This window comes from Falco naumanni, chromosome 4, assembly GCF_017639655.2.
Source record: "Falco naumanni isolate bFalNau1 chromosome 4, bFalNau1.pat, whole genome shotgun sequence".
In the NCBI taxonomy this organism is placed as follows: Eukaryota; Metazoa; Chordata; class Aves; order Falconiformes; family Falconidae; genus Falco; species Falco naumanni.
This window is the reverse complement of record NC_054057.1, coordinates 40476496-40494172: the sequence shown is the minus strand read 5'-3', so window position 1 is coordinate 40494172 and position 17677 is coordinate 40476496. Positions and strand designations below refer to the sequence as shown.

Below are 17677 nucleotides of genomic sequence, written 5' to 3'. Positions count from 1 at the left end.
CTCAGAAATGGGAGTCAAAAAAAAGTGGATTAAATATAATGCTACACTGTGGTACATTTACTACAGAATACATTTTTACAACCTTCATAATTAAAAAACACTAAACACGAAAATCCCACAGAATTCAGAGGAAAAACGTTCTCATTTGTTTTGACAGGCCACAACTTCATTCAAGCTCTTCATTATTTTTGCTGCGCTCAGTAAATTTCTTTATTTTAATGCCCAATGCAAGTTTGACGGTTCTAGTTGGCCTACCTTGTTCGTTGGTCAACACTCAGTTGTAAACCAATGAAATATGAATCCTCTTTGCCATTTTTCAAGATCTAGAATGTAAATATTAAAATTGTATAAATGTTCTCTCTTTATCACAGAAATTATTATGTTAATAATGATTAATATACATCTGACTGACAGAGGATATGACCTGATATATTCTCTAGCTGCAACATTCAAGTTAAAGCAGCTCACCGTGGACAGTCCACAGTCAAACTTCAACATTGGCCAAAATCAGCACCTCTTGCACAGTCTCTGCAGTTGACATCATCTGACAAATTTCTTGCAAAGGACAAGCCTCCTACATTTTGGATATAAATCAATATAGACCCTTGTGTCAGCTCACTGCCACTCTTTAGGCAGCCCAGGAAAAGTTCTATGTAGTTCATATATGACTTTTAAGCCCACTCCTGATTAATGAATTTGGACTCAAGACAGTATAAACAGGTAACCAAACCCCACCACCAAGGAAGTATCATTTAAAAGCTCTTTCTCATGGCATAATCCATTATTCAAGTTGTTCTTCCTGCATAATTATATTCTTCTTACAAGAAAGGAGGCAAAGGAGCAAACTTGAGAACGAAAAAGAGGCTGCTGGATAGACTACATCTCAGATATACTGACAAGATCAAAAGCCAGTGCTCTGAGTATTGCATGTAAACCAGTATCTGTTTTGATCCACTAACTTAAGATATCTTGAGTTTATCTGTGGATAAACTTTATTTTCAGTTAACTCACCTGCCTTACAGAATCATAGCTCACAAGTATACTACTTCTTGCTAAAATGAAGCCACAGAACAATTAAAGGTAAGCATAACATTTACCTTAACACTTTACTGGTTGCAGATAGATATAATGTGGTGTAACTGCTACTTTGAATAGGAAAAGTAGATAATGATCTGTTTAATGCTTACTGTACTTATGTCTATACAAAACACTAAGCCAAAATTTTCTTTGACTCCGCTATGAAACAATCTGAAAAAAAGACTTGAGTTTGTTCTTCATATTAATCTGGCTTAATGCTACTGCAATTACACTATCATAAAACTTGCAGGGAGAACATCGGGGTGAAAAGAATTTGTGCCCATGCTCACTTGTTTTGGATGATTTATTCCATAGTATTAATGATTTTTCTTACATATCGCCAGAGGAACTTTCTTTCACTTTCACTCTCAATGACAGCAAGGTCTCCGAAGTTCGTTTTGCAGAACTCCCGACCTTTTTCCATAGGAACACTCTCCGTGCTGAAATAATATTGTTTATCTTCATGTACAATCCATCCGTCATCAGTAGTCTTGTATTCTGTAAGACAAATTGTAAGCAAACTTCATTGTTCCTGAGATCAAGACATTCTCATCAGTAAAAATTTTTAAATGCCTTTAAACATGCACACACAAATAGTAATAACAATAAAACTTACTGGGTGCAGGAGATTCTGTTGGTTCAGGTTTTACACTTGCTCCTATAAGGAAAAAATATAATATTATGATTGTATGCTTTCTGCTGTAAGAGAAAATATTTAGTATGATTGATAGGCATGTTTTTCTATTGACATTGAATTTCACAGTTAGCAATGGATTTAACACCAAAAAGTAGAAGGAACTAAATAGCCTAAATCTCTTATTTTTCGTACACTATTTAATTTTAAATACGTATTTTTGTTTCCTGAGACTATTCCTTATGTGCAAGGTATTATAAAATACCTTGAAATTTACCTGAATTAAGTAATAATTTTTGGTATTCACTGGAGGCAGAAAACCTTATGTCCCAAAGCTTTTAAAGGGGATTTTATGTCCCAAAGCATTAACTTGATTAAGACAGTCCTGTATCCCCCTCTTCCTCCTTTCCTCAGGTCACTTATGCATTAATTCTGGCTTAAACCAGAGGCAACAGGAATGTAGGCTGGGTTACCTTCTTCCATGGTGCCCTAGCTAATACGGAGTGAAATTCCTTCTATCTTTCTCTCATTAAGAGGAACTTCTATCCAGATCTTGAAAATTTCTCTAGATAAAATCTCACTGGAGAAGATCGCAAGAAATTTAACTGGTCCCCGAAAAGAAGACTTCAGGCTAAAGAATTCCCCTGTTTGTTTTTGCTATGGTATCATGGAGATGGCATCGTGGATGACATCATTAGACTCTCAGAAAAATTATTTCTAATACAGGAGATCTCTGTCTTTATAGGTTTATCAATTTATTTTATGCTAAAATATAAGCTCAGAGATACTGACTTTTAAAAAGAAATTATCTGCCTAAGAAATTCTTTTACCAATACAAAGCAGAGCTGGTATTTTATTGTCAATAATCTAATGCAGAATCTTTATTTTGCTCCCCCCCCTCCCAATATAAGAATGTGGTAAAATTTTAAATGAGCACTTGCTAAAATACTCAAACTTAAGTAGATGCACTGCTTATGGAACTCAAGGTTTCCCTAAATGATAATTTTTGTCTCGATGTCTTCAAAAAAACCCAAAATAACCAAACTCAGCTCTCAAGAGAATTTAGCAAGAAACCAACATGTGAATTACTACAGATTCAATTAGCTGAAAAAACGGGAACTGAGCCAAGTAAAGGAGAGAGTTTTCACACACAAAAATTCAAGTATGTGAACTGATTTGCAAAGTATTTTCTAATAACTTGAAAATCCGTAATTTATTGGCAACAGTATGAACTTTTTAAAGTGAAAAGTCAAAAGCGAATGTGAATATTCGAAGGAACATTTCCTATTTCTCAAGTATCACATTTCTCCTTCCGAAATCATAGAGCAAGGTCAGTGAGAAGTCCCCACAGGGCACCAAAGGCACTGTATCTTCAAATGCATCAAAACCTGGGAATCCTTATATCACTTGGATATTTCACATTCCACAGGGAATCATCCTGATAAACAGGTTTTGAAATTTTTGATTTCTTAAAGTAAAGGAAAAAATGAAGTGAGAATTATTTCTTACTATACTAATACCCAGGAGTAAGTGATACCTTTTCTTATCTGGCAAATCCATCCATACAGATAATCACAGTGCCTGTCATTCCAAAGCATGCTGGAATCACCACTGATCTCTGCACAAAGTTCGATTCCTTGATAATTATTGGGTTCTCCAAAGCCCCAGTTTTCATACCTCACCTATGACAGAAAAGGTTTTGTGAAGATTCTGTTCTATAGAAAGAAAATAATTGAAAGAGGGAGGGGAAAGCATCAAACCACAGCCCTACAACTTGTTCCTACTGTCAGTTTTAAAACTTAGATATTGGGAAACCAGAATCTCCCCATGCAAATGCTGACATTTCAAACTTTTTTCAGATTGCAACTGGACTGCAGCTTAGATAACAGTTGTTTCTGATCACAATTTGAAGAATATTGATGGTTTTTATAGGACCTAAATTCTGTAAAATTCATCTAATAACAATGATGGGTCATGATACATGTTGATATTAAATTAAGTAAATGTCCTGTATGAGCTAAAATAGTATGACATTATTGAGACACAATAAAAATATTGACATTTTTCTCAGAAAAACATTATTGCTATTCTAATTTTTCCATATAAATTCCAGTTTCAGTTTTCTGTATGGTAAAATTCCTTCAATGTATTTTGGTCAGCCTTGCATGACTTACACCCACATCTCCAAAACCACTTTTTTTTTTGGACAATTTTATATCTTAGTCTAAAGTACAGTCAAGTCACACCAGCATAAAACAACTGCCTTCAGCTACATGGAACATAGGTCATTTCAGATAAAGATCTAATTAGCAAAGAAGAGAAATACTAAAGATGTACTCTTTTACTCACAAAATCCTTGCATTTATAAGAACATTCTCTTAGTCTACAAGAATTTAATTTTCTTGTTGATTCAATGCACATTTTCTTATCACAAATCAATAAGTTTTAGCCAAAAAAAATCAAGCCATGAAAATTGCTATTCGTAAGCTTTCCTAAAAAGAGCATGATATACTAAAGGGTTATGATTAGGCATAAAATTACACAGAAACACATACACCACACACACTTGAGAAGCACAGGGACTGCAAAATAACAGCTGTGGAAAATTAAATCACTCACTGGAGATCCATCACTCCAAATAAAGCCATCATCAGGATTCAAGTAATATAAGCCCATCCAGAAACGCTGGTGGTAATAGCCATTATTCCTAAAAACAAACCCAAAAATAATAAATGTCCCATTTATAAGAACTTTAAACATAAAACCAAAATTAATAAGAGGAATCCAATATTTTTATCATCTGTCATTCACAACAGTTAATAAACTTCTCTAAAAATAATCCTTAAAGCTGTTAGAAACAATAACAACCACAACAGAAATTAATTAAAATGCAACCACTTCTAGCTGTTATCACTGTACATTAACTCAGACAGATTGAAATACTGACCAAGAAAATGTCCAGATCCAGTCCAAGTCCTGAAAATAAGGTGACTTAATATTTTTGTATAATGGTTCAATAACTACTGTTGCTCCATTTATCAACACTCCATTTTCTCTGTAGAGGCACTTAGGGTTTCCAAACACAAACAAGCAAACACTTGTTGCAGTTGAAATGCATTTAAAAACCAGCACCTTAAACTAATTCTTGTCTGCAAGCATACACATTTACTTATCTTAATTTATTGAGTCAATTTGTGATAATACAGCATCTAAGACTTTTTCCTTGCTGTAAGTATGTAGCTGGGGTTCTAGTACTGTTGTAGCATTTTGCAAGGCTGCTATGTTTCAGTCTTGCTTCCTAGTTAGACAAGGATGTAGCAGTTAATTGAACCCAATCTATTCAGGTCATATTGCAAGTGTTACATTTTTGAGGGTATTTGACCTCATTCCAAAATCTCACACCTGCTTTTAACATTCAGGAACTCACTAACCTTAGTTACATTCCCTGTGTAGGAAAAAATGAAACTGAAGTTGCTTCTTCTGATTAGTTCATAAAAATGACAAACAATCGACATATTGACCAGATTTATATCACAACTGCTACCCTATTTGTACACTTGCTTATGTGAAAACAACTAGCATCTGTGGTAATTTTATAAGATCCCCAAATCCCCAGTAAATATTTTTACATCAGATGATAAATGTTGCCTCAGCTAGATATCTTGCCAATCTCATTTTAGCATTAGTTTCTGGGGTAATAGCCACTACTCATACAACTCCTGCTATTTCATCAGCTTTGCTTTTTTGCTGTGTTTGATAAAGATGCAGATTATTAATGCAGACTGGTTTATACAGAAGTAAAAACATACACCTTAAATAAAATGTTTCAGAAAGGTCAAAAAACTAGTTAAAGGATGACCACAGTACAGATACTCACGCAATAGAACGCCATATCACATACTGTTCTTCTTTCCCATTAATGGAGGCCAGATCTCCTCCTATAGCTCGACAAAACTCCTGAGATTCAAGCCATGTTTTCTTTTGCTCTCCTCTTGAAAAAGGCTAAAGAGAGCATTTTGCAATCAGACAAAATAGGCCATAGGTCACAAGATCAAGATCAGCTACCCAAAAGCAATTAATTTACAATTAACTTGTTCTGTGGGGATGTGGTGGTTTAACTCCAGACAGCAACTAAGTATCACATAGCTGCTCACTCACTCCCCGCCACCCCTTCAACGGGATGGGGAGAAGAATCAGGAAAAAGGTAAAACTCAAGGGCTGAGATAAGAACAACTTATAATTGAAATAAAATAAAAATAATGATAAAATAATAATAATAACAATAATTGTAATGAAAAGGAGAGAGAAGGGGAGAGGAGTGAAATCCAAAGGGAAGGGAGCAAAAAACCCAAATGATGCACAAGTGATGCACTCCCTGACCAATGCCCAGCCAGTCCCCGAGCACCTAGCGGCAGGTCCCAGCCCACTGCCCCCAGTTTATATACACAGCATGACATTCTATGGTATGGAATGTCCCTTTGGACAGTTCAGGTCAGCTGCCCTGGCTGTGTTCCCTCCCAGTTCTTATGTCCCTCCAGCCTTCTGGCTGGCAGGGACTGAGAAACTGAAGTGTCCTTGACTTAGTGTAAACATTAGGTAGCAACAACTGAAAACATCCGCTTTATCTATCTTATTCTCACACCAAATCCAAAACACAGCACTGCACCAGCTACTAATAAGAAAAATAACTCTATCCCAGCTGAAACAAGGACAAACGATTACAGAAACTTTGAATATAGGGTTTCTGAGTGCTCATCGCTGTGAAGCACAAGCTTAGTATGAGTGTCTTCAGGCCCAGTTAGCAAACTGCATTGCTGACAAGAGTATCTGCTGCAAGACAACAACCAGGAGAAAGGCATTTTTACTCTTAAAAGAATGGGAAGTTCAGTCTTAAAAGAACTGGAAATTCAGAACAGAAGATCAGACCTGAAGATCAGACTTTAATGGAAGAAACAAAACCATAAGCATTTCAACAAAAAGGGAATGAGACCTCTACATTTAATCTGTAAATAAGCTATGAAACAGTAAGACATATGTATACTGATTTTTATTGCATACATGTGCAGAACAGAAACTACCTTAATGGAGAAATAAGCAACATACTTACTTTGAAACAGAAGCTAATACGATTGTTTGAGTCCCAACCTTCTGGACACCGGGGAATAGGAGTTGTTGTAGGAACAGGTGGAACTGTCACTCCCTCTGCCCACACTTTGCACAGGAACTTTGCCTTTTCTTCACATTTTATTACATCCCATAATCCACCTGCAATTCCAGTCTTCATGGCAACGCAGCCTGGCTTTCTTCCTGGTTGTAAACAAGAATGCACAAAAGCAACATTTAGAGAGTCCTAAGAGTTCAGAAAACTTCATATTCTATCCTGACAGAAATTAAGTCTTTGTGTAGAGTCAAAAATGTTTCTAATGTTAGAGTAGATCCAGAGGAGGGCCATGAAAATCACCAGTGGGATGAAACATCTCTTCTGTGAAGAAAGGCTGAGGGAGTGGCATTGTTCAGCCTGGAGAAGACTCCAGGGAGACCTTACTGCAGCCATTCATTATATAAGAAGGGCTAATAAGGAAGACGGAGAAAGACTTTTTACCAGGGCCTGTAATGACATGACAAGAGGCAGTGGTTTTAAAATTAAGGAAAGTAGGTTTAGGTTTGATATAAGGAAGACATTTTTTTACTATGAGCTTGGTGAGACACTGGAACAGGTTGCCCAGAGAAATTTTGGATGCCTTATCATTGGAAATGTTCAAGCATTCTTTCTTCATCCACCTGATCCAATGCACGATGCCAATGGCAGGGAGGCTGACTTGACAATCTTTAAATATCCCTTCCAAGCCAAACCATTCTGTGATTCTACAATTCAATGATTCTAATCCATGAAGTTTAAAAAAATTAAAAAAGAAAGAGAAAAAAAAAAAAAAATCTGTGGTTCAGCCACATCTGATACTGAATTTTGCCTCACATCAAATCACCTCCAGCGGCTGACTCTAGCAACATCATAACCTTCTATCCAACAACTTCTCCCCTAAAACAGAAGATGTGGTTAGAGCTAGGTTCTCAAATTTGTTTAATCTGACTATGATTTTCAAAAACAAACTTGTTATATACAAGCCTAGTATTGGATTCATGGTCTACATAGCCTTACCACTCCACCTGACACATGCAAATCAGCATTTAGGCACTGAAATTAAAGAAAATTAGAGGATCTCCTGAAAGCCAAATGCCAGAACCTTGATAGCTGATGACTATCCCCTTTCTGATGTGATCATCTCAGAGATGAAATGACCTCCCAGTCCTATAATCTAATTAGCACACAAAAAAATGCCATGTTTTCATCAGCAAAACCTGGCAAATAAGGAAATCACAATTAGTCTAGTAAAGATATTAACTGAGAAAAGATTAAATAGAAATCTTCCCTTTGACATCCTGTCCTTCCCTACAATCCCATTTTCTCTAGGACCGGAGATGCTCCATGCATGCTGTGATCTCACACATCTCAAAACGTGCAGCTAGCAAGTGTACTATGAGATATGGCTGAACAGGCAGGACTTGTAAGCAGGACGCAATATGCCTGCAGAGGTTGCTTTTCCATAGTACAGACACAGACTTTCTCAGAACAGATGCAAATCAGAAACTTGATCTCAATTTAAAGTTTATTCCCAAGCTCATGCTAAAAACTCATTTCAGCACTAAGCAGGAAGTTAGCAACAGCACTGCACACTTGAGAAAGCAGCCAGATACATTTGAGAGCAGGCAGTCCATCAAGAGAGGACTAAGGAACGAAGTAAAGGAATTCAAGTAGTGAGTAATGCTTTTGGGCTCTGGATTTATTAAACAGTATAGAGTCATACCTACCAGGCATTTCAGAATTCCAGTGTGTAAATAAGACAGATTCACCATTAACCCACTTGAACGTTCCCTTTTCTTCTACATCTGAAAGTCCAATCCAGAAGTATCTTTCTGTTCTCAGCCCAACCAGGCTAGTCAGATAGGCTTGTTCATATCTGTTCAAAAGAACACAACTGTTAAATTAATACTGTTAAATATATTTTTTAAAGTTGTAAAAGGGTTTTCTCATAAATTTATCAGAATGTTCTCAGAACTTCAACTGTAAGTTCTTGAAAGCATAGCTTAGATGGATTTACTTGAAAAAAAACACGTAACAAAAAATCACATAACAGATATTTTGTAAACTTCATAATACCAGCGTATTCTGCCTTCTCTTCAGATATCCAGTAAAGAAATTGACATAATCATGGACTGACATGAAATTGGTGGGAAAGAAGAAACCTGATATGACTTATATGTTATAGCACTGTATTTTTTGAGAGTTTCTAGTACCCTTGCATCTTAATGACTTCTTGCCTCAGGCAAATCCAAAACTGGAAGAGGAATCTCATCATTATTGAAGAAATACACAAAAATAGAGGCTAGAGTAGTATGATACTAAATTATCAAAACAAGGAACACTGCAAATTACATCCAATGATCATGCAAGAAAAGTTATGTTTGGGAAACCAAAATTATGTAGAGGTAAAGCCTGTCATGGTTCATTATGGTGTCTAAACAAACAGCTCCTAAGAAATCAAACCAAATAAAAGTCTCCCCTTAACAAGGTTTAGTCTGAAGACCACATTAATGTTAAACCATTTTTATGACAGCTGCAGTGCTACCTACATTTAAAGAGCTACCGTTTGGATAGCTAAAGCTTCCACACTAGAACAGATCTATGTAGATTATATAGAAACAAATAAAAGAAAGTGTCAAGCATTGAGTCAACTGCAAGCAAAATAAGCTGTTTCTTAACCCTTTCATTTTCCCTATATGCCACATTCAATAATGTGCACCAGTTGTTCAGAAATGGAGAACACACTGAACCCTGTCTGAATTGTGATGGATTTTCAGGTACCAAGCACTTCTATCATCACTGGTTTCTTATTTAACTTTTTTCAAATTAGCTCAATTCTGAGAAGACCAGATAGGTGCAAGCGATATCCTCTTGTTCATTTGAACTAGTTTTGAAAGGAATTCAGAGCCATATCTCTTCATTTAATAATCAAAACTGGATTCTGCATCCTTCACTCAAGTAAAACCCATCCTCAAGCCACTACAATTAAGGAAATAGAAAACATAATTCTATTTTTTTTTCCTTGACATACCCATGTATATCAATACTGAATTTACAGCCATAATATGTTTTTATTATAAACTGAATTCCTGGATTTTAATATACAAGCAAAAACTGTGAGAAGTTCTGTATCTACAGACAGCTGTCCTCTCAAGCAACATTTTTGTCCAGATCAGTCTTTATTTTGATATCCAGATGATGCTAGGTGTTAAATCCTCATGTGATCCCCTCAAGCAACATTTTTGTCCAGATCAGTCTTTATTTTGATATCCAGATGATGCTAGGTGTTAAATCCTCATGTGATCCCCTCATGCAAGTAGACTTTTACATACCTATCTTCAATAGTTGCTAAAAAGGCCTGATGCCTTCCACAGGTTTGATTTGCTTGGGAAAATGATACAAATGTATTTCCAATGAAGTAACAATAAAAACCATGTCTTTTCCAACCCTGCCAAAATAAACATTACATGATCACATATGTTGCAGCTTTTTAAAACATCTTTAAAAAAAAAAAAAAGAAAAGAAAAAGAAAAAAGAGAGAAAGAAAGAAAAAGAAAATGAAAAAAAACCAGCAAAAAACAGAACTGATTTATACCACTGTCAGTTAACCATAGGACAAAGGAACAACTGAACTGAAAAAGCCAGACTGGAAACAGGCAGGATCAAAGCTTTTTAAAATTTTGTTTCATAAATCAATTTTTCACATATAATGAATTTTTAATCAGTGCATTACACTTACAAAGGCATGAGAGGCTTTGCTGTGTGCCTTTAATGCCCAGTATAGGATTATAACTGGCACAGAGGCATTGTACAATCATGGGAATGGTCTTGAGAAGCAAATTTCAGCTTGGTTTTTCAGAAGTGAACGACACCTCAAACAAGTTTGTTTATTATTAATCAACAGTAACACTCTCTTCTAATGTTTTGTTGTTCAAATGTCATTAACCCAAGAATATGCTTACAAAGGAAGAGTTTGCTCTGACCAGCCACATTTCACACAAATTTTCTTCTAATGGTCTCCAATTTCTAACCTATGAGAGACTTTTTCTATGAGCACACGCTTAGTTCTCTAGGCAAGGATAACATCCATAAAAATGATAATCCCTTTATCTTCTCCAGTAGTTGAATATTTAAGGTTCCTGGGTAGTCTTTTACAAATATCGGGAATAAACATCAAAGACTTCCTATGCAGCTGTAGAAAGAGACTTGGGAGAAAAGGCAGTTTCTTCATGGAAGACAAAACCCCAGTAAGATTCCTTGTGACATAACAAATTACAGTAGCTTTTCCAGAATTTCTGAGTGTTATGTTACCAGAAGGCGAGCATTACCAAATAAACAATAGACCTGCTGGCAGTTCAGAAGGAGAACAACGGATTCATTTTGCTCAGACACTCCTAACAAATTCTTCAAGTAGAAAGCACTGCCAGAGACCATAGCAAAGCCTTGAGAATAGTATGTAGACAAGCACACCCTTCATGCTGTGAATAATTTTAGAAAAATATAGGCAGAGCTGAAGAGCAAAGGCTGGTACAGGCAAATTCCTTGGGAAGGCTTGAATGCCAATCAAGTAAAAATGGCCTGCTGCAGGGACAACAGGTTTCAGTGTTGGTTTATGTTCCAGAAAAAGAAAGGGAGCATCAAAAGCCAAATGACAATCAAAGCCTAGATTTATTCATATGTATCACCTATCCCATCTGCCATAGAAATGAGAAGGCCAAATCTTATGATGACAACACAGAACCCATTTTCCCTGTTTTATCTGTCACCTAGGTGGCATTTTCTCCTTTTAATCATTCCTAGCAGCCTACTCAGAGCAGACAGCTTTCTGATCACTTACTCTCTGGCAGCCCATGTCAACAGTTTCGTCTTCTGTAGGAGCTTCTGACATGGGTTTTCTTTTACAGATGTAGCCAATTTTCTTTTCACAAGAACGGTCCGCCCAAAATCCATCCTGAATATAAGAAGAGAACACCACAATCAAGTGGGATTTAGCCTCCAAATTTTTTTGCTAGCTTTAAAAGAAGCAAAACCTACATCTAAGTTCAGTATTTAATTTCAACCTCGTTCCAGTCTCACTTCTACTGGGGCTGATTCACCATTGATGTACAATGAAAAGTGAACCCTTGGAGGCAACAGCAATACAACATCTTTACAAAGACTACTGATTTAATAAGCATGCAGGAGGAAAGGGAAATGTCATCTCTCTCTGCAGAAACCCAGTTTCAACAGAAAAAAAAACCAAGAGAAGACTACATTCCTAGTTAATACTTATATAAAAATCTGAAGATACAAAAAGTTCCTTGTCAAAATTAGAATTACCATTGTTACTTTTCATACTACAGATTCTCAGAAGCAGTAATGACATTCAGTGAGAGCTGTACTGAAGGTAAGGAACCTCACACCATGTTCCCACTATATTTTACATTTTTTGGGGGTTTAAAAGATGAACTAAGGTATTGGGAGAGTAAGAGAAACCTCCGCAAAGCACTCTCTCTCCTGTGCCTTAAAGACTCCACTTTCATATAAGTAAAATCATATCGGTTGGTGGCAATTTTTCTCCCCCTCCACCTCACCCCGAAATATAAAATAATCATCATGAATACACTGTCTCCTGTGCCACAGTGTGCAAAGTTCTCATGAACCTTTGCTTCCAGCAAAAACTCTCCCAAAGCTCAACACTACTGCCTACAACAATGAAGAACCCTAGGATGTTCGGGTAGTGCTTGTGTCTTTTCTGTCCTATCCTGACTGCAAGGCAAGTCCATTGGTGACTGTCTCATCATCTCCTACTATTTGTTTCTCACTCTCACTAGGCTGGTAGGCACTCCAAATAACCACCCAGAATTCTGACCTTCTCAGTCTGGAAGAAATAAGCACAACTTTCATAACCTTTAGATTTCATCAACACGGGAAAACTTACTCTGAAGCTTTGGCGCTCTAGTTGCAGGAAGATCCTTTGCTGTCTTCCCATAACTGTGTCTTCACTGGGAAATTCATACAGTAATTTCTAGGGACTTCTTACCATGTCTTATGAGCTGCTTTTTGCAAATATCTTTCTGTTCTCCTACCTCCTCATTAACTAAATCCAAATACTTCCTTTAAAAATAAGCTGGTGTCATTAACAGGGGCAGGTTTTGTTTCATAAAAATAAGTGATGGATTCAGGTGACTTCAGCCAAGGAGTGAATAACCCGGAACAATCAGCAATGTAACCATACATGTACTCTAGGTAGACAAACCGCAACAAAAACCAGGGAAAACCAACTTATAATTATTCTTTGTTTGGTCAGTTGATGGCTGATCCCAGGAGATACTGGACCAGTGCAACTTCCATGGAATCTGAAGTTACTTTTCCTACTAAGACCAACTATTAAATAGATATGTATTTTGAAAGAGTTCAGAAGAATCCACAATAAAATTAGCCTTCTACACAAAAGTCACGTGAAAAGTCTGTATATAGCTAAAATGTGTGTAGTTCTTTTAATCTATAACTCTCACAATAGAAATTACTGACTTTTTAACCCAAAGGAAAACCTGGTCTGATGGAAAGCATCAAGACCTTAAAATTTAGCCTTGAAATAAATATTTACCAGTCTGACTTACAACTTGGTATAGAAAGCAAAAGAGTCTTCTCATCAAAAAGAATGGTAGAAAAATGTGGACAGCTATCCTTTTGAATCATTAAACTGGACAGACAGTAGCTTCTTTATATTGTAACAAATTTGTATCACATTAATTTGCATCACTGTCCAAAAGGTACAGAGTCAAATTAAAGTAAGAACAGTGAAGTGAAGGAGGAGTTCAAATAAAACTGCCTCAACAACCATAAAATTCAATGACAAATAGACAAAAATTGTTACACAATGAAGAAACATGTTAAAAATAGAAGTCCTTTTTAATATCATTGTTGTATGCCTTGCTGTTATAATTCATTTCTAACTTTCTATTAGTGGAGTGAGGGCACCAATAGACCTAAATGGCCCCCCACCATCTTCACCTGGGGCCTCCACCCACCTGCCTGACCATGGGCCCTTGGAGCTCCACTTAAACTCAGACCTGGGCTTTCCATCCCTGCCTACACTGTGACAGAAGTACTTGTCTCCAGCTCCAGCAATGTCTGTACCTGGCTATGGGGCTTTTTGATCCAGACCCTGACCTTTGGACTGCCTTCCTGGCTTGATTTTGAGCTTACCTTGTCACTATGGGCTTGCCCAGCCATCACTGGATTGTGTCTGACCCTGGTTACTCCCTCCAGTCCTGATCCTGACTCAGCTACTGGGCTGGACCTTGGACCCACCTTATCATCCCAGATGTGGGGTGTGGTCTGCCACCAGCTGCCTACCCCTCCTGCAGTGCTCCTTCACTGGGGACAGTGGGACAGGCTCTGGCCGGACAGGCTCTGTCCCTGCAAGCTGGAGTATTTTGCTTGGCTTCTGGTTCCTCATCTGTTAGGAAGGAGTTGATCCTTGTTTCTCACCGGTGCTTTCTGTTTTTTCATTATACTTGAAGGTTAATGATCTGCTGTTACATCTATGGGCAGCAGAGAGACCAGCCACATAAAGCAATGGGTATGGAATCGTTTTGTAATAGTTCACACTCTCTGAGAACCAAAGAAGTAGTTGTAAAACCTCAAAACATCCTTTCTCTCAGTCCCTCAGAGGGGAAGTAACTTATTTCAAATATCCCCGCTGGCTTCCAGCTAACCTGTTTTTACTCACATTAAAAACCCTGCTGTAAGTAGCTCATTCTGCCTTTTTACTAAATGAACTATTGGAAGAATTGCAACCTCTGTAAAAAGCTGTGTATACTTGAAGACTTTTGCTCTTTTTCAAATTTCTCTTTCACAAATCAAAACTCCCTTTTATTTCTTCAGCCAAAACCTACATCATGCTTTCCATATTGCTTTGGAGCACTAATACAAGCAAAAGGATGACAGCTCTCCTAAAGCAGCAGAATGGAACAGCAGGCTACTACTTTTATTTATAGCTACAGCCATAAATGTCTCTATCCATTGCTGTTGGAATTAAAAGGGCCCCTGAGGTTCAGATACAAGTCTCACTTGATACATATTCAGTGCTGGAGGACCCCAAGATCCTTCTGTACTGACAAGCTAGGTGAAGGAAGAGGAAAAAGCTTGGTGTACCAGAGGATGGAGTGTTCTGCTTCTTCCCTTCCCAAAGTCAAGGCCCAGAAACCCAAACTGGTATTTTCATCTGATTCTTGACCATAGCATTGAGCATGCCAGCCTGCCATCAGAAACTGCACTTCTGAGTAACAATCACAGGTTACCTAGCTGCACTGAATGCTGCCACTTTTGGCATGGCATATTGGACACAACCAGTCAGTCCAAATCTTAATGCTTTGAGACCCTGACCACTGAATTAATTTTATTTTATACCCAACCACATGTTGCCCTATGAGGTAAGCTCTGAATAGTATTCAGGCCAACTGGGAAAAAAAAAAATAGTTCTCTTCAATTTATAAGCACACTCACCAAAAGTACAATGCTCAAGTTTTAATTTTGCATGGGTAAATAGTTTTTTTCCTCCTGATAAAATAGGTAAAGCCTGAACAAGATGGTAAATTCAGTATTATTATCACAAAAAGGAAAAATAGAATTTTTCAAAATCACACACAGACTTCTGCATTAGGCATTGTCTCTGTTCCTGTAGTACACCTTGGTCATAAACCATCGTCACACTCTGGAAGACAGCCTTTTCAAAGCACAGCTGTTCAGTTGTAGGTATATGTTGTAGTCAGAGTCCAACTCAATCAGCCTCACACAGGGCACCAATTGTTGTGGCACAATCAAACCAGTAGACTGCAACAAGGATTTACCATTGGTCAGATTCTACTGTCCATGCTCATGCTTCCACAAGACAGACCACACTGCTGCTCCTCCATCTAGCCACCTCTCCCACACTCCTCAGAGCTATTTAACCACTTAGCAGGAACAAGCTACAGCTGCACATCATCCATGTCAACCAACCCACTGCCGTCGAGGCAAGGCCACAGCTGCATGTTATCAATGATAATCAACCCACTGCCTTCATTCCTCTACAGGTATACACTCACTCAGTAAAGGCTTTTGCTAATGCCACCGCTAACTACTTCTCTCGTAGCTCTTCATTGGCAGTGCAGATACAAGCATAACATCTAATCCACCTAGACCTGAGATTTATAGCTTTACCTAGAAAAAGAAAAAGGTGGCTTCTATTTTCTTCTACAGATAGTATTTCTCTTTAACATAATTAAAAATTGCTAGTGCATTTTTTAAGGTAGGTGTATATCCCATATTCAGTCAAAGCAGAAAAAATCCAAACATGTCCAAAATGTCTTTGAAGTTTCCTCAAGAAAAGCATTTACATGTTCATGTGCTTCACAGTGTAACTAAAAGTTTCTCCAAAAAAGCCCACATGCACAAATTGAAATCCAGAAATATGGGCCAGGGGGGGCAATTGCTCTCAAGCAAAGCCACCATTTGTGTGCTTCTCAAGGAAGACAACAAAAACAACTTTCTAGCAACCTTGAACAGGGATGCTTCCTCAAAAAAGTAACACCTATAAGACTCTAAAATAGTCTGCTTCAAGCACTGATATCCCCTACTTCTGTACTCCTGCACAGAAAAAAACCCAAATGATAAATGAAATTTAAAAGTAATTAAGTTAATAACTACATGACTTTACCTTTCCCTTCATAACAACACAGTCCTCTTGCCTGTTGTTTGCATGAGTGGGTTCTCCACGAAGCCATTTGGTGTAGGTGACAGGTGTCCCATCGCTCCATTCAAAATACATCTGAACCTTGAGGTCATTCAACCCAATCCACAGCTCATCAGCTGGCTCTAAAACATATGATTAACAAGGTTGGTAACAGTCCTTTTATATGATGTGAGATTTTATCTGCATAGAACACAAAATAATTTATTCTCAGGAAGTTTAAAAGGCAGTCACAGGAAATTAAGGCTCCCTGTTTCATAGAGGGCAGACTGTTCCTCATATACTTGCTCATCATCAGGAAAGGACACTTACTGTAGTGGCAATAAAATAAGAGTGTTTAACTTTGTATAAAACAGCCAAAATACTTTCTTTGTTGAATTATGTTGCAACACAACTAGGGTCATTCTTTTTTCCAGCTCAAAACTCTTGTAACAAGACACAAATAAACACCTAAACAAAATGCCACTTCTCCTTTTCCTCCTACCTTTAGTATAGTGAAGAAAGATGTGCCCTCTTTTCTAATGTTCAGACACCCAGTGTTGTCTTTTAGAGCTGACAACCAGAGTACCTGCGAGTTTTCCCATTACACGTGTTCCTACATTGTATTTCATTTCAGAGCAAAATGAAATTAATGTAGTTGTTGGACTTTTTTCAATTTACAGTTAATAGACTTAACTGCTGGGTTTTGGCTGGAAGGGAAATGCAGGACTGATCAAAGATGTTACTTTACAGCAGCTGTTTCTTAGAGGTCTAATTTGTCTGTACCCAAAATGCTCCACTATAATGTGTTGCTACTACAATGTTCATACCTAGCTTTGTTGCAGATAAGCTATTTGAATAAGGAGGATTAAAAATTTTGACATTTATAATCAGTCAAAATTCCATCATCAGCAAAGGGTATTCCTCTCCAGAACTGATTTTATGACTTTGTTCAGCACAATTGGCAATTTTTAGTTATTTTTTAATTATTTATTTGTAGTCTGTTATCCAGCCTACACTAAAGCAGCAGGTGGGTTATTTTTATCCACAGCACTGTGATTCAGATCACACTGGCCAACTACATCCACAGACCTTTCTTCAGATAGCAGTCTTTCCAATCAGAGTATGA

At 37.4% G+C, this 17677-nt stretch overlaps 1 protein-coding gene across 2 annotated transcripts in view; it reads right to left on the bottom strand.

The window, feature by feature from the left end:
• Positions 1-17677, bottom strand: part of LOC121086922 (macrophage mannose receptor 1-like) — a 66748-nt gene that overhangs the window by 24231 nt on the left and 24840 nt on the right. For both annotated transcript variants that reach the window (XM_040591376.1, XM_040591377.1), the window contains 11 exons: positions 16537-16694; positions 11689-11802; positions 10184-10299; positions 8579-8727; positions 6819-7018; positions 5589-5713; positions 4331-4418; positions 3249-3393; positions 1694-1735; positions 1412-1575; positions 256-323 (listed from right to left, as the gene is read on the bottom strand). In XM_040591376.1, the coding sequence (XP_040447310.1) occupies positions 256-323; positions 1412-1575; positions 1694-1735; positions 3249-3393; positions 4331-4418; positions 5589-5713; positions 6819-7018; positions 8579-8727; positions 10184-10299; positions 11689-11802; positions 16537-16694 (1369 nt within the window). The remainder of the gene's footprint in view (positions 1-255; positions 324-1411; positions 1576-1693; positions 1736-3248; positions 3394-4330; positions 4419-5588; positions 5714-6818; positions 7019-8578; positions 8728-10183; positions 10300-11688; positions 11803-16536; positions 16695-17677) is intronic.